The 11,012-nt window shown below is 45.0% G+C and overlaps 1 protein-coding gene across 1 annotated transcript in view; it reads left to right on the forward strand.

The window, feature by feature from the left end:
* The window catches only part of LOC308304306 (dual specificity protein kinase CLK4-like), a 21,622-nt gene extending 13,750 nt beyond the window's left edge, over positions 1-7,872 (forward strand). The window contains exons 9-10 of the mRNA XM_080748884.1: positions 5,384-5,474; positions 7,556-7,872. Coding sequence (XP_080605010.1) covers positions 5,384-5,474; positions 7,556-7,705 — 241 coding nt within the window. The 3' untranslated portion in view covers positions 7,706-7,872. The remainder of the gene's footprint in view (positions 1-5,383; positions 5,475-7,555) is intronic.
* The last annotated feature ends 3,140 nt before the right edge of the window (positions 7,873-11,012 follow it).

Raw genomic sequence — 11,012 nt, forward strand, 5'->3', positions numbered from 1 at the left:
AAAATGAGCACACACACTCCCTGGATGCCAATTCAGAACCTCTGCCCCACATTTTTCAAATGGCCCTGTTCTAGCGCCACCATGATGCCGATGTTTGCAAAACACATTTCTGTACACTACTCTTAGAGATTTTGTCCACAAATCCTACAAATCGGTAGACAGTATCTCTACAGTCATGTGATCGACATGGATCTGTCTGATTGGCTACAATTGGCTTCCAAAGTTTGCAGGACTGCTATGCTCCGTTTTGAACAAAATGCCTCAAATCATCAACGCAGCTTGCGATTACCGTGAAATTTGCCACACATATTCCCACTACGTCAAGGAACAAATGCTACCCTTTTCACATTGGCCTGTTATAGCGCCACCAGCAGGTAGACTAATAGCAGAACATATTTTTGGAACACAATGCCTCATATCATCCATGCAGCGTCCGACTGCCATGAAAAGTCTAAGATTGGTGAAGAACACATGCCACGCGTTTTACATTGGCCTGTTATAGCACCACCAGGACACGTGGCCTGGTGGTGACCTGTGCTCGGAAGAGCACTGCTTCTAGTTGTTATTATTATTGAATCCTGGGTCCCATTCCACCCCACCTCCTCAACAAAACCAAGTACGTTGTTGTTGGTGTTATTCTGGCATAAGTAGCATAAGAAAACAAGAAAAAAAGGTTTAGTCAGTTGAATAAAGTCTGCTCACATCCATCCATATATACATTACATCCTGCACATAATTCTACATTCATTCAAACTCCTAACTCTGACTGGGGAGGGAGTCTGGGAGACTGGTGAGATTATTGCTCAGTTTAATTTTGATAAACTGTGTCTGTCAGGGGTCCAGTTGTCCGGATTTAAAATGAAGCAAACAGGGAACTGAAAGTTCCTATGATTGGCCGCTAGTTGTGCTGCCGCTAGTTGTGGTAGCTCGGGACACTATTTTTTCAACTGTGGCCAGTTTTCAAACGCACTACCCTAGCTCCCTTATTCTGCTGAACGGGGACTTTAACCAGGTGAATGTTGCTAGGGGCCTGTCTGATTTCTCCCAGTTTGTCACTTGCAAAACAAGAGGTGAGAACACTCTTGATCTCCTGTATGCTAATGTTAGAAACGCATACAGTTGCGTCTCCCTACCCCCTGTGTGTGGCTCTGATCACTTCATGGTGAAACTGGATCCCTCGTACCTTCCTGTTGTGAAGAGAGTGCTTCCATTCATCAGGGAGGTTCAGTGTTGGGCTGGGGAAGTGGAGGAGAGACTCAGATTTGATTTTGAAATGACAGACTGGGAATCTTTTTTCAGTGAACATGGGGATGATGTAGATAGCCTATGTCAGGTTATCACTGACTATATCCTATTCTGCGAGAAGGTGTGTGTTCCTACCAAGAAGGTTCGCTGCTTCTCTAACAACAAGCCGTGGATGACAAAAGAAATCATTCACCTCCTTAAGAGGAAAAGAGATCTGTTTCATGCAGGGGACTGGGAGGGCTTGAGGGTGGTGGTGGAGGAGCTTAAAACAGTCAAGGCTCAGGCAAAAGGGAGCTACAAAGCTAAGCTGGAGAACTCTCTGAGGGAGAACAATACGAGACAAGTGTGGGGTGGTTTCAGGAAGATCACAGGGTATGGCTCTGCCAACTCTACTGTGCCAGGCACGGAGGAGCTGGCAAACGAGATGAACCGTTTTTTCAATCGGTTTGACGGAGCTCCTGTTCATGTTCAACAAACAGCGGCTGGGCCAAACGGTGACCTCGGTTGCCGCCCTCTTTCTTCCCCTGCACCATCTCCCCCTCCCCCCCCCCCCACCCACCCTGTTTCTCACCAACGAGCAAGTGAGGCGTCAACTCGGAAAAGTCAACACCAGGAAAGCGGCGGGACCTGACAACATCAGCTCTAAGGTGCTTAAGGCTTGCGCGGAGCAGCTCGCTGTCCCCCTTACGCATCTTTTCAACCTCTCCCTGAAGACGGGGAAGGTACCACAGCTGTGGAAGACCTCCTGCATTGTCCCGGTGCCTAAGAAGACCCGCCCCTCGGTCCTCAATGATTACAGACCAGTCGCCCTGACATCACAGGTCATGAAGGTCTTTGAACGGCTGGTTCTGAACCTCCTGAGACCGGCGGTCAGTGATCACCTGGACCCCCTTCAGTTTGCCTACCAGGCTGATATTGGGGTTGACGACGCCATCACCTTCATGCTCCATAAGGCTCTCACCCATCTGGAAGATCTGGGCAGCACAGTCAGAATTATGTTTTTTGACTTCTCCAGTGCTTTCAACACTATCCAACCGTCTCTGCTTGCGGAGAAGCTTACGCTGATGGGAGTGGACAAGGGCTTTGTGGCATGGATCACAGACTACCTTTCAGAAAGGCCACAGTCTGTGAGACTGCAGAACTGTCGGTCTGATGTGCTGGTGAGCAACACGGGGGCCCCGCAAGGAACTGTGCTCTCACCCTTCCTGTTCACTCTCTATACATCGGACTTCCTCTTCAATTCCAAGACCTGTCATCTGCAGAAGTTCTCAGATGATACCGTGGTGGTCAGCAAGATCTCGGGTGACAACACGGCTGAGCACGATGGTGTGGTTAGGGACTTTGTGCAATGGAGCGAGGCTAACCATCTCAGGCTCAACGCAAGCAAGACCAAGGAGATGGTGGTGGACTTCCGCACCTCCAAGAGAGTCCCCCCGGTGCCAAGCACCATTAACGGTGAGGTGGTTGAGCTTGTGGATAACTACAAATTCCTCGGAGTACACCTGAATAGTTCACTGGACTGGTCGGACAATGCACAGGCGATTCACAGCAAGGGGAAAAGCAGGCTGTTCCTCCTGAGAAGACTGAGATCGTTTGGGGTGTGCAATAGGATGCTACAGATGTTCTATCAGTCTGTCATGGCAAGTGTCCTCTTTTTTGGTATAACATGTTGGGGTGGCAACAACAGAGCAGGTGACACGTTTAACCTAAACAGACTGGTGAAGAAAGCAGGCTCTGTCGTCGGGTCCTCTCTGCAGGGGGTGGAGGAAGTAACCAGTGTGCGCACAGCGAGGAAGCTGGATTCCATCTTGGAGAACTCCTCCCACCCCCTCCATCTAGAGATCACCAGTTACTGGAGTAAGAGAGGAAACGACCGCTTTACCTACCCAGGACGGAGATGTGAGAGATTAGGAAAATCTTTTGTACCGGCTGCCCTTAAGCTGTACAACGAGACACATAACGGACGCTTGAAAAGGTCTCCCTTCCTAACTTAGACTGACGGAACCTTTGCTGTATTGACATTGACCTCTAAGGAACTATTGCTGTATTGACTTTGACCCTAAAGGACCGTCCAGGAAGAGTGCTCATGTGCGTCTTGCGGTGACACGCTTCCTAGTTTCTTCTTTTTTCGCACTGATTTTTTTTGACTTTGCACTATTAGTTTGTGTTGGTAGTTTCTGAGTATTTTTGCTTTGTTTAACAATGACAGTGAGATACTTGTTTGCACTAACTAGCATTGACTGCTATGGTCTTTTTTGCAAGACACTTTATGTATATATACTTATATATTATTCGCCCCCTCTATTGATGCACCTTCTCTTTATTGGTACTGTACTGCTCTTTTTTTTGTTCTCTTGTTTCTTTCCCTCTTATCTATTTTTTCTTACGTCTCTGTAACTTTGTAAATAACTGTATACTGCTGTGCTACTACTGGACAACTGAATTTCCCCCTTGGGATAATAAAGGTATCTATCTATCTATCTATCTATCTATCTGTTCTGGCACCAGAAGCAACATGTTCTCCATAGGATTCCATTCATTTCCCCCAAACTTTTACATTTGATTTTCTTACCTTAATAAACATTGTCATGAATACTTTATGGTTCCTGTCGCTAGTTTAAAGCCCTGTTTCAATCACCATGATATGCATTTTGTGACAATATGGTCAAATTTCTGTTATAATTGTATAAATGTTAAAGCATTGTATGCTGTAGGAGGGACTTGTGATGATTCTTCTTCGTGTGCTTTATTTTCGGCAAGCTCAAGACAATGTCCCATGTATTCCTGCGGTGAACATTGGCAGCCAATAGCATTCCAGATGGTACCATTTCCACCAGTGAACGTTGATTTCTACAATGATATCGGCACCCGTACAAGGGCCAAAAAAAGCGTCATTTTCGCAGCATAGAAACCAATGGCTTAACACCGTGTAAAACATATGTTTTACACTCAGGTCATAGTTGAATGTAATGTTGACATGGTGGCACATGACTATCAAGAACATGAAAACATGGCACTTCATGTCAAAAAGGCTGCCTGACCGGTTTGTACTGGTTTGTCTTTAAGCACTATTATGTGTATGTACTTCAGGAAACATTATGTATATTTACAGGAAGCAGTATTACATTATGTGTATTTCCTGTGAAACAGGAAACAGCACTACATTATGTGTATTTCCTGTGAAACAGGAAACAGCACTACATTATGTGTATTTCCTGTGAAACAGGAAACAGTATTACATTATGTGTATTTCCTGTGAAACAGGAAACAGCATTACATTATGTATATTTCCTGTGAAACAGGAAACAGCATTACATTATGTGTATTTCCTGTGAAACAGGAAACAGCACTACATTATGTGTATTTCCTGTGAAACAGGAAATAGTATTACATTATGTGTATTTCCTGTGAAACAGGAAACAGCATTACATTATGTGTATTTCCTGTGAAACAGGAAACAGTATTACATTATGTGTATTTCCTGTGAAACAGGAAACAGCACTACATTATTTGTATTTCCTGTGAAACAGGAAACAGTATTACATTATGTATATTTCCTGTGAAACAGGAAACAGTATTACATTATGTGTATTTCCTGTGAAACAGGAAGCAGCACTACATTATGTGTATTTCCTGTGAAACAGGAAACAGCACTACATTATGTGTGTTTCCTGTTAAACAGGAAGCAGCACTACATTATGTGTATTTCCTGTGAAACAGGAAACAGCATTACATTATGTGTGTTTCCTGTGAAACAGGAAACAGTATTACATTATGTGTATTTCCTGTGAAACAGGAAACAGCACTACATTATGTGTATTTCCTGTTAAACAGGAAGCAGCACTACATTATGTGTATTTCCTGTGAAACAGGAAACAGCATTACATTATGTGTGTTTCCTGTGAAACAGGAAACAGTATTACATTATGTGTATTTCCTGTGAAACAGGAAACAGTATTACATTATGTGTATTTCCTGTGAAACAGGAAACAGCACTACATTATGTGTATTTCCTGTTAAACAGGAAGCAGCACTACATTATGTGTATTTCCTGTGAAACAGGAAACAGCATTACATTATGTGTGTTTCCTGTGAAACAGGAAACAGTATTACATTATGTGTATTTCCTGTTAAACAGGAAGCAGCACTACGTGCACGCAGAGCGTCTGGACTGGGATGAGAACAGCTCTAAAGGACGATACGTCAGGAAGAACTGCAAACCACTGAAGGTACGTACAGTATGTCTGTCTGTAGTGTAGTGGCCGGGGTTTGCCTGGTTAATAAACCAGACCGAACACAACAACACCCCCTGGCGGTAGTGGTGTTGTAGTACGGTCTGGAACCAATCCATTGAGATTCTATTTCCTCAACCAGCTTCAAGGGTTGGCCAATCAGGGTTGTATGCTTGGGGCATGTGGTTTGGGGCTTGCGTCACTAGGCTTTAGCCCACCCCCCAGAAATGAAAGCTCCTCCTGAAATCCCAGACTCTCTTCTAGAGGTCTTCACGGGTCCAATTTAAACTACCCGAACCCAAAAGGACCCGGGGGAAATGGACCCGGACCCATATGGCCCCGTCTATCATTTGGAATTTGAGAACCGTTACCCGAGCAGCCCCGAGACATGATGGATCCGATCCGAACGGCCCCGCCTGTTATTAGAAAAATTAGATCCGATACCCGAGCAGAACGAGAGATCCGAGACCCGAATCTGTGGCCCCGAAATGAAAGAATGCCAACGTTATTATATTAAGAGTTGTATCAGACATATATTTCTTACCTAACGTCGCCATGGTGCTGCTGCTGTCAGCGGCGCTGTGCCTCTCATCAAAAAATGATCTTTTCCCAGACCAGTAAGTCAATGCGGACAGTTTGTAAATACAAATAAATCCATGTTTTATGTATTCCTTCTTCTTTGGCTAGCCAATGCTAATGCTATCGTTTTCTGTCGCATGTGTTGTTCATTATATCTTTCTGCTTTGAGTGTCCATTTTGCTCTGCAGAGCATGACAACACGCAATGACAACTCCATTGTAAACCGTTAACCAAAACGTTACGTTAATATCTTTGATAATAATAACAATCCAACTGATAGTGTTGTTGTGACTGTGAGTGAGTTGTAAACTTCTCACAACCAATGCATCAGATTACATGCTGCATCTTTAGTGCCATCGTGTGGCGTTATCTATTTGGTGCAGTTGTTGCTTCTCTTTCATTCAATCTCGGCTGACTCGGCTCCACTCGGGTAACAGGAACCGGCGACTTCACTATCAGACACCCGGGAACCGGGGCAGACGGGCCCGGCCCGCCCCGCGGTAAATGCTCGAAAACGGCCCCGTTACCCGGCTCGGGGCGGGTCGGATCGCGGGTAATTTCGGATCTCGGGCAGGTCCGAAGACCTCTACTCTCTTCCCAAAACAAAGTGTGTGATAGAGGCTGGCAATGCCAGGCAAGGCCGGGGTCTACCATGAGGGGGCAGCGAAAGGGTTCCACTGTGAAATAACATCCAAATCTGTGTGTGATAGAAACATTTTTCTTCTTTTTTATATTAACCACCTGAACTCTAGTGTCCTTATCCTGAGAACTGTAGCCAAATATAGCAGATCTGTACTTTACAGTTTACAGTGTAGGGTGTAGGCATTTAGCAGACGCTTTTACTCCAAAGTGACTTACATTAAGCAGATAATACATCACTATAATAAACAAGATAATATGTCAGAACATCAACAATATAACAAATGCATATGAATGTCAATCTAAAAAGAACAACAACAATATAATCAGTAAAGAAAAAAGGATTCTAAAAAAAAACTAAAAACAAATGCTAACTAGCTTCCTGTATGGTCATTGAGTGTTACTGTAGTGCTATGGGTTTAGGTGGAGTCTGAAGAGATGAGTCTTCAGTCCACGGCGAAAGCTAGCGAGAGAGTCCGTTGTTCTGAGTGGAGTTTATTCCACAGCTTGGGGGCCAGGAGGGCAAACTGTTTCGGAAGAGTGGATTTTTGTCCTGGGGTTTTTAGCGAGGGTTCTGTCAGCATCCCTGTGTTGGCTGATCTAAAATGGCTGATCTAAAATGGCTCACAACGGCTCGCACTGCGAGGCGTTGTGAGCTTGACCTTGAAATGATTTAACTCTCCTCTCCTCTCCTCCCCTCCCCTCCCCTCTCCTCTCCTCTCCTCTCCTCTCCTCTCCTCTCCTCTCCTCTCCTCTCCTCCCCTCCCCTCCCCTCCTCTCCTCTCCTCTCCTCTCCTCTCCTCTCCTCTCCTCTCCTCTCCTCTCCTCTCCTCTCCTCTCCTCTCCTCTCCTCTCTTCAGCAATACATGCAGAGTAAGAGCATGGATCACGAGCAGCTGTTTGACCTCATAAAGAGCATGATGGAATACGATGTGACCCGAAGAATCACCATGGAGGAAGCCCTGTGGCACCCCTTCTTTACCCCTATGAGGAAACACACCAGGAAATAACATGTCCTTATAAGGAAACACACCAGGAAATAACATGTCCTTATTAGGAAACATACCAGGAAATAACATGTCCTTATTAGGAAACATACCAGGAAATAACATGTCCTTATTAGGAAACACACCAGGAAATAACATGTCCTTATTAGGAAACATACCAGGAAATAACATGTCCTTATTAGGAAACACACCAGGAAATAACATGTCCTTATTAGGAAACTTACCAGGAAATAACATGTCCTTATAAGGAAACACACCAGGAAATAACATGTCCTTATTAGGAAACATACCAGGAAATAACATGTCCTTATTAGGAAACATACCAGGAAATAACATGTCCTTATGAGGAAACTTACCAGGAAATAACAGTGCGCTCCACACTCCATAGGAGTAGACTGTGTAGACTGCATCAGTCCTGCTATCAAACAGCTTTATTCTGACCAATCAGACACAGTGACCTCAGGAAGGGCGGGTCCATACAGAGATATGGATGAATAATAATAATAATAATATGCATACTGAGAACAATCAGGGACGTGTTTTATCCAAAGTGCCTTAAAGTACTTGAATGCAAGTTATTTTATTTTTTTTTTCTTAATTCTTTTGTATTTTTTTGTATTACATTTGTGTGCTTTTTCCTTTCTCCCTAATTTAGTATTTATGCTAATTAATTCCACACAACCCACTGAGCATTTTATTACGTGCCAGGCTAAACGGCTGGGCTAAAACCCCTCTAAAGGTGAAGGTGTTTTTAGACTGCTAGGCTTAGATTAGACGTTGCTCAGCTGTTTGTTTGCTTTCGTAGCCGTTGAAATAACGTTGTTCCGACGACTAGGCTAAGCCTTGCCGTCTAAAAAAAAAACGTTCACGTTAGACCGGTCATAACCAGTTTTAAATGTTCACTTTTAGACCAGTTATAACCTGTTTTTTTTACCCCCCGCCTCCCCCCACCTAACTCAAAGGTAGCGTGCTTTGTATGTCCGTCTCTGGCCTCAGACTCACAGGTAGCGTGCTTTTTATTAGGGGTGTAATGATACATTTTAATAGCGATTCGATACGTATCACGATACATGGTTGACGATGCGATACATGGACGCTATTGGTTCATTCACTTTCTCTTGTTATGTGTGTCTCTGACCTCAGACTCACAGGTAGTGTGCTTGTTATGTGTGTCTCTGACCTCAGACTCACAGGTAGTGTGCTTGTTATGTGTGTCTCTGACCTCAAGGAGACTCACAGGTAGTGTGCTTGTTATGTGTGTCTCTGACCTCATACTCACAGGTAGCGTGCTTGTTATGTGTGTCTCTGACCTCAGACTCACAGGTAGTGTGCTTGTTATGTGTGTCTCTGACCTCAGACTCACAGGTAGTGTGCTTGTTATGTGTGTCTCTGACCTCAAGGAGACTCACAGGTAGTGTGCTTGTTATGTGTGTCTCTGACCTCAAGGAGACTCACAGGTAGTGTGCTTGTTATGTGTGTCTCTGACCTCAAGGAGACTCACAGGTAGTGTGCTTGTTATGTGTGTCTCTGACCTCAAGGAGACTCACAGGTAGTGTGCTTGTTATGTGTGTCTCTGACCTCAAGGAGACTCACAGGTAGTGTGCTTGTTATGTGTGTCTCTGACCTCAGACTCACAGGTAGTGTGCTTGTTATGTGTGTCTCTGACCTCAGACTCACAGGTAGTGTGCTTGTTATGTGTGTCTCTGACCTCAGACTCACAGGTAGTGTGCTTGTTATGTGTGTCTCTGACCTCAGACTCACAGGTAGTGTGCTTGTTATGTGTGTCTCTGACCTCAAGGAGACTCACAGGTAGTGTGCTTGTTATGTGTGTCTCTGACCTCAAGGAGACTCACAGGTAGTGTGCTTGTTATGTGTGTCTCTGACCTCAAGGAGACTCACAGGTAGTGTGCTTGTTATGTGTGTCTCTGACCTCAAGGAGACTCACAGGTAGCGTGCTTGTTATGTGTGTCTCTGACCTCAGACTCACAGGTAGTGTGCTTGTTATGTGTGTCTCTGACCTCAAGGAGACTCACAGGTAGCGTGCTTGTTATGTGTGTCTCTGACCTCAAGGAGACTCACAGGTAGTGTGCTTGTTATGTGTGTCTCTGACCTCAGACTCACAGGTAGCGTGCTTGTTATGTGTGTCTCTGACCTCAAGGAGACTCACAGGTAGCGTGCTTGTTATGTGTGTCTCTGACCTCAGACTCACAGGTAGTGTGCTTTTTATGTGTGTCTCTGACCTCAGACTCACAGGTAGTGTGCTTGTTATGTGTGTCTCTGACCTCAAGGAGACTCACAGGTAGTGTGCTTGTTATGTGTGTCTCTGACCTCAGACTCACAGGTAGTGTGCTTGTTATGTGTATCTCTGACCTCAGACTCACAGGTAGTGTGCTTGTTATGTGTGTCTCTGACCTCAGACTCACAGGTAGTGTGCTTGTTATGTGTGTCTCTGACCTCAGACTCACAGGTAGCGTGCTTGTTATGTGTGTCTCTGACCTCAGACTCACAGGTAGTGTGCTTTTTATGTGTGTCTCTGACCTCAGACTCACAGGTAGTGTGCTTGTTATGTGTGTCTCTGACCTCAGACTCACAGGTAGTGTGCTTGTTATGTGTGTCTCTGACCTCAAGGAGACTCACAGGTAGTGTGCTTGTTATGTGTGTCTCTGACCTCAGACTCACAGGTAGTGTGCTTGTTATGTGTGTCTCTGACCTCAGACTCACAGGTAGTGTGCTTGTTATGTGTGTCTCTGACCTCAGACTCACAGGTAGTGTGCTTGTTATGTGTGTCTCTGACCTCAAGGAGACTCACAGGTAGTGTGCTTGTTATGTGTGTCTCTGACCTCAAGGAGACTCACAGGTAGCGTGCTTGTTATGTGTGTCTCTGACCTCAGACTCACAGGTAGTGTGCTTGTTATGTGTGTCTCTGACCTCAGACTCACAGGTAGTGTGCTTGTTATGTGTGTCTCTGACCTCAAGGAGACTCACAGGTAGTGTGCTTGTTATGTGTGTCTCTGACCTCAAGGAGACTCACAGGTAGCGTGCTTGTTATGTGTGTCTCTGACCTCAGACTCACAGGTAGCGTGCTTGTTATGTGTGTCTCTGACCTCAGACTCACAGGTAGCGTGCTTGTTATGTGTGTCTCTGACCTCAGACTCACAGGTAGTGTGCTTGTTATGTGTGTCTCTGACCTCAGACTCACAGGTAGTGTGCTTGTTATGTGTGTCTCTGACCTCAAGGAGACTCACAGGTAGCGTGCTTGTTATGTGTGTCTCTGACCTCAGACTCACAGGTAGCATGCTTGTTATGTGTG

This window comes from Nannobrachium achirus (genome assembly GCF_963921795.1).
Source record: "Nannobrachium achirus genome assembly, chromosome: 19".
Lineage (NCBI taxonomy): Eukaryota > Metazoa > Chordata > Actinopteri > Myctophiformes > Myctophidae > Nannobrachium > Nannobrachium achirus.